Genomic DNA, 17,552 nt, shown 5'->3' on the forward strand with positions numbered 1-17,552 from the left:
AGTAGATCAGATGAGACCATATTAAATAAGTTTATATAAGCAAAAATAAGGTGAAATAAATAGGGTCTTAAGGTCTGTTCTAATACGTTTATTTTCAGTTCAGTTTAGTACAGTTCAGTTCAGCTCACCTCAACTCAGTTCAGTTCAGCTCAGCTCAGCTGAGTTCAGTCTATGAGAACAGGCCCTTAGCTGTTAGCCTGACCCGTTTCCCGCCCAAGCCCGTAAATGATCACCTCTATAGTATGTTATTGATTTTTAAGAATAGGCAATTAACTGTTCAATGATAGTTTGATTTTGTTATAAACAAGTACATTCAACTTAACTTGATTTTGTTATAAACAAGTTAATTTAATCATTCTTTCAGGAAAATCTAATATAGAAAGTATTATGAATGACTTAATGAACGAGATTTGAAAATATTTTGAATTAATGCATGTATCGCGTAGATATAAAAAAAAAAAAAAGTATAGAATAACCCGTTATGGGAAAGGTATAATCAATTTGAGAGGAAATACAAAAATAATCCAATACAATAAAATTAATTTCCATCTTCCCGGGAAAAAAAAAAAGGGCATTTATAACGGAACAATTTCTAATGTTACAACAATAACACTCCCATTTCTGTCCAATTGTATTACTCCCAATTTTTATCACTTTAATAAAAATTCTCAAAGAAACAGAGAATAGTTTTCTTAGCCATTCTTATATGATCTTGTACTTGTATCATCTTAATCTTGAAGCCTTCTTGTTCAAAAACTTAAGGAGTTCGTCAATCTCAGGCAAGAAATTTTTTATCTTTATTGGTAATTTGAGTCTTATAATCTCATCCATTTTATAATTTTTGAGTATTGTTGATTAAAGTAGAAGAAAGCTTGATTATATATGTTTTATCTAAGTCAATATGTGATTGTGGGTCGAAATTATAATTCATAAAAAGGGGCTTAGATGTTAATGTATGTGTTAATTATTTGATAATTTAGAGAAGGGTGGGTTTGAATTTTCTTGGATCATGTATTCTTCACCAATTTCTGCTAATTATGGGAATTGAATTCTTGAATTATGGGTTAATATTTCTGGGAATTTTTAGTTATCTGAATTCTGAAAATGTTACAGTATTATTGTTACATTGTTTATATATATAAAAAAAAAAGACAATGCAAGTTGTTCTAAATTTCTCCTGTAATTCTGTCAAGGTGTAGAGTTAAAAGAAATTCAATGGGTGTTCTTGATTTTGTGAAATGCTAATTTCAAATTTAAACTCTGATTGAATTTGTGTTTCTGTTTGATTAATGTAAAGGAAATAAAAATGTTGTTGCAGTCTGCAGGCGAGTTACAAGACCGCCTTCTGTTGCTGGTTATTTTTTTCTGTCAGGAACTGATTACTGATCTCCTGTGAGAAACTTCAGTATGGCCGAGAGACCCTCAGAAGCACCGGTTCCTGGTAATAGAGGCTCGGTTGCTGATAAATACAAGTACAGAAAAGCATTATGCAGGACTTTTCAGTCTACTGGAAACTGCCATTATGGGGACACATGCCCATTTTCTCATAATACCTGCAAGTTCAACTTTAAGAGCAGATGCCCATATGGTGAAAAATGTGTGTTTTGGCATACAGAAGCAGATTATAACGCAGAGACGAGAGAGGGCAACAGCAGAAGCAGGAGAAGAGCAAGAAGGCTTGACGTCCGTAGTCATGGTTCTGTAAGCAGTAACGCTCTTGGACAAGAAGGTAATAGGCTGTGTTTTATGTGCACTTTGAAATTTGGCTGTTTTCCTTCAGCAAATTAGTAAGTATTTGTGTTCTGTAGATTGAGACTAGAGTTCTTTGTAAAATTACTATGCTGTCTAAGATAACATGTGAAACTTCAATACAGTAGGTTACTGCTTTATTGTTTCTTAAAATTTGACATAATGTATCAATGTATGAGTGTATGAGAACTGAAATATGTGAGATACATTCGTGGCAAATGAACTGAATGATTTGAATTCTTGAAGATGTAAAGTCATGTAACGGGATATGAATCTGAATTAGGGAATGAGCATTGTTGGTGGTGCAGACATATAACTAAATGTTGCAACTACAATCCCTGAAAATTTAGGCAATTATAGACCAATGTATGCTTTCTAGTCACAGCTATGTGTTAGCAATCATCGTCGGTTTGTTCACTTTGTTGCTAAGAATTGCATCATGGTTTGAATGGTAGCTGTGACACCATGTATATATAAAATTGCTGCTTCAAGTTCATAAACCAAATCCTGTCAGTATTTCGAAACAGTAAGTTTGACACAGGCATTGTGTTTAGCCTTTTGTACTAATTGTAACCAAACTTTAATTTATAGCTTTGTTTTAATGTATATATGTGGATATACTTGTGGTTATGCTTATTAAACTAATGTAAGAATAATAGGCTTTCTTCTTACCATATGTCCATATTTCTCGAGTTTTGTTTCAGGTTCGAGTAGTTCTGCACCTGTACTTGCATCAGAATCAGGAAATGCACAAACTGCTCCTAAGACCTTGGTCAATGCAGAGGTTCAGAATCCGATCAAACTAACTGGTTCCAAGCACGAACTGTCACCACGAGAAGTGAGCACATTCAAATGGAAAAGGTCCAAGAAACTTGTTGGCATCTATGCTGATTGGATTGATGAGGAATCCTCGGTGCCTGGTTCAGCTAGTGGGAGTCAACGATAAGTATTAGATTTGGGTTTGGTACTTGTGGTGGAACTTGGCAACAGTATGTATGTAAGGGGAGTTCAGATATACCGTTATAGAAGTGCAGAAAAAAGGTCTTGAAGTGTATGTATTAGAATCCATTCAAGTTTTTGTTAGCAAGATACCGCTTGGATGGTGTAGATATTGTTCTGCAACTGTATTAGACATATAGAAGTAGATAAACCGCACATGCCATAGATTGATCTTTTCATTGACAGGGAAAGTCTGATATTATTCACAAACCCGACTGGAATTTATAATACTTGCCCGTAAGGGATAATAGTGTGTTTAGTGTTTAAAGAAGAGAGGATGTACTAGAGTATTTGCTGTGTTTTTGTTGTTTTGAAGCTTGGTGTATATACTCGTAGTAGAGTAGAAGCCAACGACCACCATAAGAAAAGGGTGAAAATATCACTTAAAGGTGCAATTAAACATCCATTAAGTTCCTAGGTCGTAACAGTTTGCAACAATTTGACTTTATTATAAACAAATTAATTTAATCATATTTTTAAGAAAAATCTAATATTGAAAGTTTCGAGAATGATTTAATTAACCAGATTTGTAGAAAATTAAATTATACTTGTAAGAAGTATTTTGAATTAATACATGTATCGCATACATATAAAAAAGTATATAAAAAAAACCGTTAGTACGTAATCTATGGGTAACCCGTATAATTAATTTGATACAAAACTCATCCGATACCCAAAAAAAAATTTAATTTTCTCATTCCCGGGAAAAAAGAGAACATTATAAAACGGAACAATTTCTAATGTTACACCAATAATACTCCCATTTCTGTCCAATTGCATTACTCCCATTTTTGTCACTTTAAAAAAATTTCAAAAGAAAGCAAAGAATAGTTTTCTTAGTCATTCTTACATGATCTTAATCTTGAAGCCTTCTTGCTCAAATACTACAGGAGTTCGTCAATCTCAGGCAAGAAATTTATTATTGTAATTTGAGTCTTATAATATTAGCCATTTTATGATTGTAAACCCAAATGATCTTTAACTTGTTATAATGTGTTAAGGATTGAAAATTGATAAAATGGAAGAAGCTTGATGAAGGGGTTTTAGGGGTGTTGATTTTTTTTTAAATCTAAGTTAATATGTGATTGTGGGTCGAAATTATAATCATGAAAAAGGGCTTAGATGTTAATGTCTGTGTTAATTATTTGATAATTTTGGGAAAGATTAGGAGCTAAGTAACCCCAAGAAAGAAGGGTGGGTCTGAATTTTCTTGGATCATGTATTTTTCACCAATTTCTGCTTATCATGGGAATTGAATTCTTGAATTATGGGTTTATATTTCTGGGAATTTTTTGTTGTTTGATAATGTTACTGTGTTATTGTTAAATTGTTAAAAAAAAAAAGACAATGCAAGTTGTTCTAAATTTCTCCTGTCATTCTGTCAAGGTGTAGAGTTGTTAAAAGAAATTCAATGGGTGTTCTTGATTTTGTGAAATGCTAATTTAAACTCTGATTGAATTTGTTTTTCTGTTTGATTAATTCAAAAAAATAAAATGTTGTTGCAGCCTTGCAGGTGCATATGTGATAGATCCTGACTTAGTCTGCAGGCGAGTTACAAGACCGCCTTCTGTTGCTGTTTTTTTTTCCCTCAATCAGGAACTGATTACCAATCTCCTATGACGAACTACAGTATAGTCGAAAGACCCTCAGAAGCGCGGTTTTCTGCTAATAGAGGCTCTTTTACTGTTAATTACAAGTACAAGACTCTTCCATGCAGGAACTTTTGGTTTACTAGAAGATGCCATTTTGGGGACAGATGCAAATTTTTTCATTTACCTGAGGAAAGTCAGAGAAGTTGCAGGTACAACTCTAGGAGTACATGCCCTTATGGTGAACGATGTATGTATCCGCATAGAGAATCAGATTATTATGCAGGGAGGAGGGAGGACTTGTATACAGAGAACTCTGCTAATAACATTCAGCCAGTTGATGTTGATTCATGGTGCAACACAAGGGAATGTACAAAATTAATGATTGTTGACAATGACATCAATACTAATGGTTCCGTATGCAATTATGCTCTTGGACAAGAAGGTAATAGGCTGTGTTGGCTGTTTACCTTCAGCAAATTATTTAGTATTCGTGTTCTGTAGTTTGCGACTGGAGTTCTTTGTTAAACTACTTTGCTAAGATATGTGAAACTTCAATACAGTAGCTTACTGCATTATTGTTTATAAAATTTTGACATGTATGAGAACTGAGATAGTCACATTCGTTGCAACTACAATCCTTGAAAATTTAGGCGATTATGGACCAATCTATGCTTTCTAGTCACAGCTATGTGCTAGCATTCATCATCAGTTTGTTCACTTTGTTGCTATGAATTGCATTGTAATTTGGATGGTAGCTTGCCTGTAACATCATGTATCTATAAAAAATTGCTGCTTCAAGTTCATAAAACAAATCTTGTTTCAGTATTTCAAGCATGAAATTTGAAGCAGAAAGTTTGACTCAGTTTCAAATGTGTATATTATGTTAGGCTGGTTTCAGTGCATTCATCACTAGCTTTGAAAATTGGTTGACACAGGCATTGACTTAAGCCTTTTGTATTAATTGTAACCTATTTGTAATCTTAAGCTTTGTTTTAATGTATTTATGTGGTTATACATGTGTTCATGCTTGACTTATTCACATATAAGACAATTAGGCTTTCTTCTTACCATATCTCCTGTGTTTCGTTTCAGGTTCAAGAAGATCCGCACCTGTGCTTGCATCAGAATCTAAAAATGCACAGACTGCTCCTAAGACCTTGGTCAAGAATGCCTTTCCTAGTGAGGTTCAGAAACCGCTCAAACCAACTGCTTCCAAGCACAGACTGCCACCACCACGAGTGAGCTCATTCAAATGGACAAGGCCCAAGAAAATTGTTGGTATCTACGCTGATTGGATTGATGAGGAATCCTCGGTGCCTGGTTTGGCTAGTTGGCGTCAACAATGAGTAGTAGTATTAGATTTGGTTTCATGTCGGGGTAACTCTAGATTTGGGTTTGGTACTTGGGGTGGAGCTTGGAAACAGTACATAAGGAGAGTTCAGAAATACCGTTATAGAAGTGCAGAATTAAGGTCTTGAAGTGTACGTATTAGAATCCATTCAAGTTTTTGTTAGCAAGATACCACTTGGATGGTGTAGATATTTGTTCTGCAACTGTATTAGACATAGAAATACATAAATTGTATATACCATAGATTGATCTTTTTCATTGAGAGGGAAATTCTGATAGTATTCCTGTTTCTATCTGTTGTCATTGCTAAGTTGTGCTAATTTCCCAACAGTTAGGTCGCAATACAGTTTTCTTTATGACATTTCACCCCCTGTGCCTAGGTACGCAAATGGACTTTACCTACGATCAGATTTTGATGAATTCATTCATTCAACGGACTGGCTGTATAAGATAATATGAACCAAAAAAAAAAAAAACCGAGGAATGGACTGAATTTCACTTGCAGAGGGTGGAATATCAAACAATTGCAGAACTTTGCCATTAAGTCTACCCTTACAATCGTCCTTCACTACTATGCCTGAAATCAATAAAATTTCAATAAAATCTGTAAACAGACAAAAGACCTGCATCAATAAATGGCTATAAGAGGAGGCATTTACATAATGATAATTCAGATTCATACTGCTTAATGAAAATATAAGATCTGCTCACTAAGAACTTCTTTCCACAGATTGAGACCATTTGATAGTTGACCTCACCAAAGCATCAATTGGATCAATACATTTCTTAAGTAGAGGGTCATCAGGGGGTAAAAGCTCATGCATGTCATGAGATGCAATGATGACCATGTTTACGGCCCTCACTAACAGAACCTGAAGCGCAATTCTTAGCAAGTTCCGAGCCCCTTCAATGTCTTTCCTGTCCAAAGCTTCAATGGCAGGACGCACGGTGTGTTCCATGGTTGCTTTATCTGGAAGCACGACCTCAAATCCCTACCAAAGAATTCAGAAGGAAACAAATTATTGGTATATTATGGTGGTGTTATTAACCCTGATCACTCATAAGAGCAAGGGGTTAAAAAAGAGAGATCAAGTGTCACACATGCATAATGCAAAGCTACAAAACCAAACCGTATGTAAACCATAAACACAAATTGTACTTCAACAGATGCCCCAGAATGCAGGCAAACCAGGGTTTAAAAAAAAAGGGTTCCGTTGTGCATCTTAGAACTTGATGCCCAAGAAAATTGCAGCAACTCATCAGACATCTAACAACAGAAAAGCCTATGCTTAATTCAACTGTTGTGGAGCAAATTCAACACTCAATATAGAACAGAAAACTCTACTCATAAGTCATAACCCTAATGATGTAATGAATATATAGAAAAACACAAGAAGATTGCTCAAATTCAAGGTGCTGCTTGCTACTAAAGCAAAAACTTCTCTATCTGAATTGATCAGCATAGAACAAACCTTTTAAGCATGCCAAATGTATGGGAAGTTCACCAGAAAGGGCTAAGGGGTGGCAACGCTAAGGCACTGGAACAAGAAGAGATGTGTTATCTTATTTGAGTCTTAAAGACTCATGAGATACTCACATGTATCATTTCTTTAACAGTTTAACTTAAGTACATTTCAGCAAAACCCAAAACTTATATCCCAATCATACTGCCAGAACATTTCGTCATTATAGAGTTGTCATTATAGAGTTATAGACTCCAAGAAGAAAGCAGAGGAAGGACAAAGACCTTTTTTCTTCTTATTTTATATTAGGGGAGGTAGGGTGGGGTGAGATTCCACGATTCAAGGAGTCGAAAACAGGTTTTTCTTGTATACTTCTACTTTTGGACATTAAATATTGTCTACACTAGAGCTCAACATTCTACAAGGTTCAATAATTATGTATGTAAAAGCTCCAGCAACATTAATGAAACTTTTGAATTAAAAAGACAAGTCCCGATTCATACTTAAATAACTACAAGTTTCATCCAAGAGTTTAGTTACTTCACAAGATCAAAATACTTCAGCACTTTAAGTTCATGTTTCATTCACAGAAATATCATGATATGTCAGCTTGCATGATCAATACCTAAAATCCTAAAGCAATGCAAATTCTAAGTCTTTAACTCAAAACAATATGCAAGTTCCACCTCATTGATAATGTCACATTCCAACAATAAACAAGCTTTCCTAATCAATATTCTCAATCCAGACTATATGAAGTGCACAGTAAAAGGAGCAAAGCATCAAAACCAATACCTCATTCTGTAGCTTTTCCTGATAGAACCCTGATTTCAGTACAGCATCACTACCAACCACACCAATCCTCAAAGGACATCCAGTTTCAAGAGGCCTTAACTTGGCTTCCTTAAGTTCCTTAGCCACACACTCAGCCATATGAAGAATGGGCACACTGCATCCATTAGAAACATCAGCATGCCATGAATGCAACAAATGACAAGGCATCACAAGGCACTGGGCACCCCCTTGCTCCAGAAACGCCCTTTTGCGCTTCAAGTTCTCTACAATCAGAGTATGATCCAAATTAGAGGGCCTCACTTGAGCATACAACGAAGGAAAAGAACTTCTCTCATAGATCAACAGCTCCTCCATCAGCTGCGGATCAGAACAAAGAATGAAGGGAGGACAATCTTTCCCCTCCTTCGATCCCCAACGCACAAACTTATTCACGAAATTTAATGTAGAATCAAGAGATACTCCTCCTATCACACCAATTGCATTTCCTTGGTTAAGTATGGAACTAGTACTAAAATCTTTCTTTGATAAAGACATGTTTGGAACATAATTTCCCCCACATTTCAAAGAGTTGTCACTTTCACCAGTGTGCACAAGTATTGAAGAAGGGGTAGTAGCTAAAGCAGGAATTACTCTTGAGCTTTTTAAAGTGCCATGTTTATATGTCCTCCCTAAAAAATGTATTGGATAGTTCAATGTATGAAAAGACATTGTCATAATTCCATCAAACATCTCTTATATACCATTCATCAATCAATTGCTTGCATCTATAAACCAATAACCTTAATCAATACCCAAGTGTCGCGGTTCGATTGCTCGAATCCTAACACCAAGGCATCAAACACCTACTTCTAGGTGTGCCTCAAATTACTATATAAAATCATTCCTTCACAATCAAAGTTTCATGAATGTGTATATGAAAAAAGACATTTCTACATCATCCAAGCAAAACCCACTTCAGAAACTATTTGATTTTACCTGTAAATCACTCAGAAATCTGCTACACTGAACAAACCCCACTTCAGAAATCTGAAATTTGCTCCAAAGTTCTTATCTTGTTGACAGAACTGTTATTTGATTACAAAACTAGTGCAAGCAATCTGCAAATTGGGAAAATCCAATTCAAATAATTGAATTTGAACCCTACCCAAATTCTAATCTTGTAATATTGATCCCAAAACTAGTACAAACACTCAGCAAATAAAAAATTTGAGAAAACCCAATTAATTTTTTAAGAATTGAGGCCTTTCCCAAGTTATGAAAAAGTGCCCAGAAAAAATGACAGTAAATTGATAGAAATTTCAAAACCAGAAAAAAATTGTGGCTCTCTATGATGTTTTTGTCATGATTTTTGAGAACATGAAGCTAAAATTCTCACCTTTCATTTTCAACATAAATTAAAGGGAAATTGGAAACATAGGACAACAAAAGGTGGGATCGTGATGGGCAGATTGATGAGAAATTAGGAGAGAGAAAACCTGTGAAAATGCCATTAAATTCACACCAAACATTCTAGTCATGGGGATGGTCCAATACAGAGAGCCAAAATCAGATTTGAGTTTTAAATGTGTAATTAATAATTAATCAATGTGATTTTTGGCTATATATGGTAACAAGAGTTGCAAAATAATTGATGATCATATCATATTTGTTCCAACTTGAGCAATTTTTGATATGGCCAGTTGGACAATGAATGATTGGTGCCTTTGATGGTAATGTGACTAATGTCATTGTGACTTGTTAAGGTAATGTAGCATCAAAATAACAAGAATGAGAGAGATAAAGATATACAATTTAGGTCATGTCTTGACTTGCGTGTCTAAGTTTCGCTACTATCAGTAGGTCCGACTCGCTAATTACGGATCATATTGCAATTTATGAATGGACAACCTAGACGTGAAATGACACATCCTAGTTGTATATCGGTTTGTGCTTATGCCTAGTTCATTATCATATTTATGTCTATAAAAAAATTAGCTTGGGTATGACTTGTGACCCAACACGATTGATAATACATCTCGACAATGCCTTTGCCAACTAGCTAAACTCAATGCCATAGTCACTCGCTACCACTATGTATTTGAATTTATATATCTTTTGCTAGTGGGTAATTTATCCACCGAGTAGAGAAAGTTCATTTAATTCATGGTCAACATGGATATATATCCTCTCTAGGTTTCTCTAGTCACTTAACCACTTAAGCAAGGGAATGTCTTCATGCAACATGTTAAGTTGTTAGCTTGTCACAGATTCCTCACTCGCTAAAAACTATCAGTAAGGAGAATAAAATTGTTATCATCATTGGCAATTTATCCCTTATAATCGTCCATCAAATGAACCATCTTTATCAATCTTAACTCGCAAATCACTAGTGTAAAGAAATGAAGCTTGCACCCCAATGGTAATAGCTGATATGAACGCCTACCCAAACTCAAAATTTTCAGTGAAAAAAATTGCAAACTGATGTTGTGTTTCACTGCTAAAATATATGCCATCACACGAAAATATGATAGAAGATTTGGATTTGTAACAATCTTCGCCTTCCAAATAAAAAAGAAACCTAGAAATCAACCAGGAAAAACCCCAAAAACTAGAAAATACTAACAATAAATGAATAAAATCATACTTGTACAAAAAAAGCAGAGGAAAATTCAGTAAAAAGTATTTTTAATTCCTTGTTGTGCAATTTTTGTAGACCTAGGAGTTGTAGCAGTACTGCTAACATAATTGACATTCCATTCAAGCCTCTTCATCTCCCTATCCTTCTTCCTTTTCTTTATATGCTCATCCAAATCAACTGCTGCTGTTGCTAATTGGTGTGCTTGAAAGCTCTTTACGACAGCTCTTACATCGCTTCTGATAGATGATAACGCGGTAAAGAGAGCTACTAACATGATTGGAGAAACTTCAACTGACTGACAATAGTCTAAACAGGTAGATTTTTGCCTCATGATTTCCTTAAACAAGCCCCATATAAGCAGCAAACTCCCAAATAAGCTTAATCTGCCATTCTTCAGCAGACCGAGTATTGCCCCAACCACACAGAAGTAGCTTCCTGCTAGAATCTGAATGACAGTCCTCAGAAAAAATGTCAGAGTTTATTATCTGTTATACTGAAAACACCAGCAGAACTTACGCGAAGATTAAGGTTTCGTTCTTTTCACTTGAATTTACTAAATCGAAGGTGAAAAGAACAAAATCTAAGTCATATGATGATATCAGAAGATGCAATAGTACAAGTTTTCATAGTAATTAGTAGTAACAAACCTCAAGATGCCTAAGATCAATGATTGCAGAAGCCTCTTTCACATGAGTAAAGTTATAAATTTCTAGCAAATCATCATAGTTGGGGATGTTTATACCATTGATAAGAGCGTTAAAAATAGCACCCGGGTAAAGAAGGATCTTCACAAATGAAACAGGCAAGACTTCGCTTGCTATCAGCTGAGATGATGTTACCTGAACCGGAGTTATGCATATTCCACTTCGACATGGTACCCTGTAATTCAAAAGCAAGAATAATTTGTCATGATTCTAGGATTTGGCCATTGTAAAAATGTTGTACTCAACATTTTTCTAGCTAAAAACACAATGTCAACAAAAACCTTCATCAAGTAATTAAAAGATACACAAGATTTGCTAATAGCCAAATATGTATTTTTCGAAATCCTAAATGTCTTCATATTGGCATAGCACTTGTTAGATTTTTCCATCACCTATGAATTGAATTCCAATTACTTTCTCATTAGCCTTATTTTTGGAGGGGGTCGGAGAATTTATTAATACAAAGTATATGATTTCACCATTTTCATTCTATTTCCGCACCACATTAACATTATATGAACAACTTTAACCATTAGCTATAGATGGAAACGTGTTACAACAATTATCCACCTTAGTTGATGCTAAATAACACACAATCTTAACACATAAAATGGACATTGATCAATTTCTTAACTATAATAAGTCTATAAACACGAGTTTATAAACAAATTTGAACATTATGACTATTGTAGCAAAAGTTATCGTGTCAAATTGATTATAACTACGAACAGTTGTAAAAAAAAATAGTGTATGTGTACCTGAAAAGAGGGACTTGAAAGATGATGAGAAGAAAATAAAGGCAAGAAGAGATAGAAGAAATGGATTTTGCCCATTTTCGAGATGATTTCATGTTTGTTTTTTGCATTCTTCTGTTATTTTTGAGGTTCTTTTCTTAGTAACTGACTTTTAGTGGACCAGCCCTTTTTTCAGCCCATATTTGGTAAGTCAACCTCTCATGGATGGTTAGTGGTTCTGCACTTTCACGATCTATGAGGCTTTTCCACCAATATTAGCCTAACACGTGTCATCTTATTAATCATCGATTTTCTTTTAACCAAAATCTTACCTTGCTCTATTTAAGGATTGTTACAATTATTTCCCTAAAAAAGGTATATTGCAATTATAATTCAAAAATAATATATGAGGTATATTACAATGTGATTTTATAAGTTGCAAACATTTAGCATTAGGAAGATAAATCTTGTGTAGTCTTATGAGGATGGTCATATGACTTGTCTTACTTCAAGAGGGCCTATAGGCTATATCACAATGACTTTATAAAAAACTACAGTGATATCACGCATACTCCAATAGTTACTATTGCGACATTAAAAGTTAGCCATGTATCGATTACAATAATACTAGTAATTTTGTTAGGATTAGGCTTAAAGTATGAACCTCTAATAATGAGGATGGTCAAATTACTTGGACTACTTCAATTCAACGAATCAGGCCACATCCACAATGGGTTTTAAAATGTAGTCTTTATGTAAATCAAGTATTTAGTTGGTTTTGTTAGGTCTATACAACAATGATTCATACTATATTTCGTAATGGATGCACGCACTAAGGTAGCCATAAACTCGTGGTTGGGTGGTCGTGACTTGGGTGGTCGTGGTTGGGTGGTTGTGGTTAGTGATCGGGAAATATGGAGGAGAACGAAAGAGAAAGGAAGGATGAATTGAAGGAGAAAGAAAAAAAAGAAAAAAAAAAAAAAAAAACCTGTTTAACAGGTTCAAGGTCAAATGGATCTGTGGGAGAATGTGGGGTATAAAGGTTGGATTTTTATGAGATTAATTGAAGGTTGGATTTTTTTTGTCAGACCGCCAAAAGGTTGGATTTTTACTTTTTTAGTTTCCATTTTTTCAAAAAAAAAAAAAAAATCTAAATAATCCATGATAAGCACATCACATTAAAAAGAAATAAACAAAAAAAAAAAAACAAAAAAAAAAAAAACTAATCAGCATCTGGAAGAATGCATAATAATGATTGTTTTATTTAGCCATAAGGATGTCATTAATATTTATAATAGATTCAATTTGTTTTAGCATACAATTAATTTTCATTCACTAATTTGTGCAGGTTCTAGTCAGCCACAAACTCTGGGAGGACAAACAGTTTACTGTTGTCTTACATATAAATGTTATTGTAGTCAAGCCGCTTGCTGCCAAGATTTCAATTATGGTCATTGTATGAAGTCATGAAGTAATCATACATTTAGAGAATTAGAGCATAAGAGTAATCCTTGTAATAAAATGAGGAAAATTTCTCATAATCATTTTGTATTTCCCCTTGATCGGTTATCATTAGAATTAATCATTATGATTATACTTTTCTTTTAAAAGTTAATTTGTTTTCTATGAACAAATTGAACTTCATTTAGCACTTTTAAAAGCTTGACAATCTTGCTTATCTTGTTTGTTATACAATAATTATGTGTTTCCTCCACAAATCACAATTTACAAAATTTACAAAATCATATCAAGTAATAGATAAGTGAGAATTTAAACTCAAGTCAACAAAGCTCAAGTCCAAGTCAAAAGTACAAAGCCAGCATTGAGAAGCAGTTTACTGACCTAAACAAGCAACTAGGCTAGATTAGGCAGCCCAACTCCACATGGGGTACAAGTGAAGAGTTTGGGCTGTTGCAATTTGTTTTATTAGACCGCTTATTTCATCAGTTTTGTTTTTGTTGGGTTTTGATATGAAAATTGATGTTTTTCTAGACCAGACCAAGGATAGCCCGATCGATTTTGGGAGGGTTTTGGTAAGATTTTTCCGACCCAGAATCGGATTGGGCCTAGCTCGGACCGAAATTTAATTTTTTTGGGTAAGTTTGGGAATGCGGTTTTATGCATTTTTAGTTAATGTTTTTGGCCCGGCCCGAAAAACTCGCACGACCCGGTCATTTAGGCGGGTTTGCGCATAAATAAAAATTCCGGCCTGAAAATGTATAATTATGTGTTTCTTTATGTATTATGCTTGTAGATGCTTATTTAGGTGCGAAGGGATATGATTTGTGAATTCTGATATATGATACCTAAATCCCTATAATCGGGTAGGTGATCAGGTATCATTATAAAAGTAATAGTTATCCGATCCGAGCCAATAAGCAATTTCTTATTGTGTTACTTAAATTCAATGATAAGTAATATTATTATTAATTTGGTCAGCATGCATCTTGTTGTGGTTAATTAGTCTTGAATTAAATGATATCATAATACTTATTATTAACTACATAATAAAATCTTAATTTTAATTATTAGATATCATATTAGGTATTCGATAACCAATCTGGTACTCGAAGTTTGAGCAATCGAACTTATCGGTTCGATTCATGCATGGATATCATTTTTTTTTTTTGTTATTGGCTACCTGAATCCATAGTGATATTGTGATAACGATTCGAATACCAAACTCATGCTCATCCCTAATGGAAGGGATGTGTTTTGTGTTGGGGGGGGGGGGGGCGCAGTGAAAGGGGAGTGGGTTTCATGATGGGAGATAATGAGATATGTTGCAGGTGGTAAGGGGGCCTTTGGAGGTGATGCAATGGTGATGTGGGGCCGAGTTGATGTTTATTTAATTAATTAAGGTTTAAAAACCACTAATTATAATTTGGTTGAATAATAATGTCATTAAGATAATTAGTAGGTTGATTAGAGTAAAAGATAGTTGTTGTTAGAATTATACTTTAACATTTTAACAATATACAAAGTATAGTTTTTTATGGGTAGTAATTCACAAATGACATTTTTCAGGGTAATAATTTTAAAATTTTCAAATTATAATAAAGTTCTCATTTTTTATACTAAGCAACAATCATAACAAAAATAGCTCTATTTTATTAAGAAACAACAGAATAAGATTACACGAGTATACAACAGTACGTTTAGGTATATATGATTATTGATTATATGGTTCTTGTTAAGCTTAATTATTGCGAAGCTAGTAATTAATTAAATAATACACCATTAAGTACTTGTTTTGCTTATTACAAGTAGTGATTTGGTTACATTAACTTACGCTTAAACATCTTGTGTATAGATAAATTAAGTCAATTAAATCAAGAATTTCCGTTTTTTTTTGGCTATTTGGATTTTTAAAATCAATTTTGACACATATACAAAAGATAATGAAATAATACTACAAAGCTACTGTTTGGGTCCAATTTACCTAATTGGGCCTAGTCATTTATTTGGGTCCAATTATCTCATTGGGCCTGGTCATTAAATGATTAAATATTTCAAGGTCAAGGCCCGAGCCTCCAATCAAGCCAAGTCAGCCAGGAGTCCTCTGGTCTTAATTGCTATGGTCAGCCCATGACTATTTAAGGGCCCAATTACTCTCCTCTCATGATATGCAAAGGTATATAAGCCTTCAATTCACTCATTTATGACATATACACAAAAGTCTCATGCATTAAATCTCTTGCATAGCTTCCTCTCTAAATACACTGTTTGACTTCGGCATCGGAGGGGTCTTTCTCGGATCCACCCCGAGGCCAGTTTACGTGTGTTGGCTGTGCAGGAAACCTTCGGCCCAGCATCCATTGGACCGGATCAGTCTTCGTCCACTTCATTGGACCTTCGGCAAGGTCCCATTGTTTTCATCCGAAACAGCTACTTTCTGCCTTAACTTCTTGGGTGTTTGATGAGATCATCAAGCTTTTATACTGTTAATAAATTTATAATTACAAAATATTAATGATATTAATATGGGCAACTATTTTACTTGGGAGAGGCATCATCAAACACAAAATAGTAGTATTAATCTTTATTTAGTATAAAAGAAAAGAGTATATATATAATGAGTATATAATGATTATGAGAAATTTGTTCTCATTATTTTATATTATTCATGGTTTACTATTATATAAAACTTGTTATCATGCCTTCATACAATGATTATTATTATAATCTCGCATACAAGCGTCTTTATTATTGTAACATTTATATGTAAAACAACAATACACTGATTGTCCTCCAATAATTTGTAGCTCGCATATCTTTAGCACCACTTTAGATCCAATTTCACTTTCAATGTTTTTCAATAGATTCTTGTCTTGTTCCACCATCTTCAATCCTCCATGATTTGAAGGGTCATAAGCATCACCTACACAAATTAATAAAACATTATTTTTTAATTAAAACATATTCAATCATAATAATATAAAATTTTGATGACGACGTACTTATAGCTAAACCAATAACAGTATAATCATGAACTTGTATATATGTACATACTAAATTGATATATAAACCTAAACGGATCTTTTACCAAAACGTATACAAATCTTCAAGGCCAGGGAGCAAATTTGTACACTGAAAGTACTTTTAATGGCAGCACTCTAAATCTTCAATGGACCAATTTTAATTTGTGCCCTTCAATAAAAAAAAAATGCAATAAAAATACTTCCTACTCCCTCCGTCCCTAAATTACATTCCTCTTTCTTTCTATTATGTAAGGAATAAATGCTAGAAAGAGGAATGTAATTTAGGGTATAACTTATAAATAAGAGTTCTCTAGTAAAAAAAATGGATTTCATGCAAATCACAAACCTTGAAATTTGAGCAATTCATTGACAATTATTTCTCTCATAGATGTGACGGACATTGGTTGTAAATAATTAATGGATTATTGTGAAAGTCAAAGTTGACCTTTCTTTTCTTAATTACTTTGCATTATGAATTTATGATTATGACAATGTATCAATGTATGGCAATGATGCTATGATAGTGTCAAACGAAAATGAAGTATATGCTATATTATGGTCGTTTAATTTTTGTGCTGTCTACCAAATTTTAATTTCCATCAACATTCAAACAAAGCTTAATTAATTAAATAAATAATCAACGATGGTTGGTTTTAAAAGTAAAATAAAAATAGCCCAAAAAGTTGTAGTCAATCAAGTAATTTCTTTTTTTTCCCCCCTCAAAAAGTAATTTCTTTTTAAATAGACTTTCCCTTCAATGGGTTTCGAACATTGACCTTGAGAATACAAGATCTAACTCTTTACCATTTTAGCAAATAATAATTCATGTCATCTATACAAATAAATATAACTATAAATGACACGCACCAATTAAAAAGAAAACGAGATAAGTAGTTTGAAAAAAAAATTAAGAGGAATAAAATCAACATTTCTCAAACAATAGAGTATTAAAAATTGTTTTCTATACTCTTTGTTAATTAGTAACATTATGTTTAACATTTATGCATAACATACATAATAGATGTTAATACATTTCATAAAGAAACAATTTAATCAAAGTGATAATCC

The 17,552-nt window shown here is 33.7% G+C and overlaps 3 protein-coding genes across 3 annotated transcripts; 1 reads left to right on the forward strand and 2 right to left on the reverse strand.

Moving 5' to 3' along the window:
• Positions 1-609: 609 nt before the first annotated feature.
• Positions 610-3,043, forward strand: LOC145560118 (uncharacterized). Its single transcript, XM_081621380.1, has 3 exons — positions 610-779; positions 1,319-1,729; positions 2,454-3,043. Exons 2-3 carry the CDS (start codon positions 1,408-1,410, stop codon positions 2,693-2,695), a joined length of 564 nt encoding a protein of 187 aa, XP_081477506.1. The 5' UTR covers positions 610-779; positions 1,319-1,407; the 3' UTR covers positions 2,696-3,043.
• Positions 3,044-6,297: 3,254 nt separating this feature from the next.
• On the reverse strand, positions 6,298-9,467 carry LOC145558729 (uncharacterized). Its single transcript, XM_081620051.1, has 3 exons — positions 9,324-9,467; positions 7,949-9,045; positions 6,298-6,682 (listed from the first exon to the last, which is right to left on the reverse strand). The coding sequence occupies exons 2-3, from the start codon at positions 8,675-8,677 to the stop codon at positions 6,401-6,403; spliced, it is 1,011 nt and encodes a 336-aa protein (XP_081476177.1). The 5' UTR covers positions 8,678-9,045; positions 9,324-9,467; the 3' UTR covers positions 6,298-6,400.
• Positions 9,468-10,388: 921 nt separating this feature from the next.
• Positions 10,389-12,190, reverse strand: LOC145560119 (uncharacterized). The gene is made up of 3 exons (XM_081621381.1): positions 12,028-12,190; positions 11,213-11,444; positions 10,389-11,010 (listed from the first exon to the last, which is right to left on the reverse strand). Exons 1-3 carry the CDS (start codon positions 12,132-12,134, stop codon positions 10,597-10,599), a joined length of 753 nt encoding a protein of 250 aa, XP_081477507.1. The 5' UTR covers positions 12,135-12,190; the 3' UTR covers positions 10,389-10,596.
• Between the last annotated feature and the right edge of the window lie 5,362 nt (positions 12,191-17,552).

This window comes from Chenopodium album, chromosome 9 (assembly GCF_948465745.1).
Source record: "Chenopodium album chromosome 9, dcCheAlbu1.1, whole genome shotgun sequence".
Lineage (NCBI taxonomy): Eukaryota > Viridiplantae > Streptophyta > Magnoliopsida > Caryophyllales > Amaranthaceae > Chenopodium > Chenopodium album.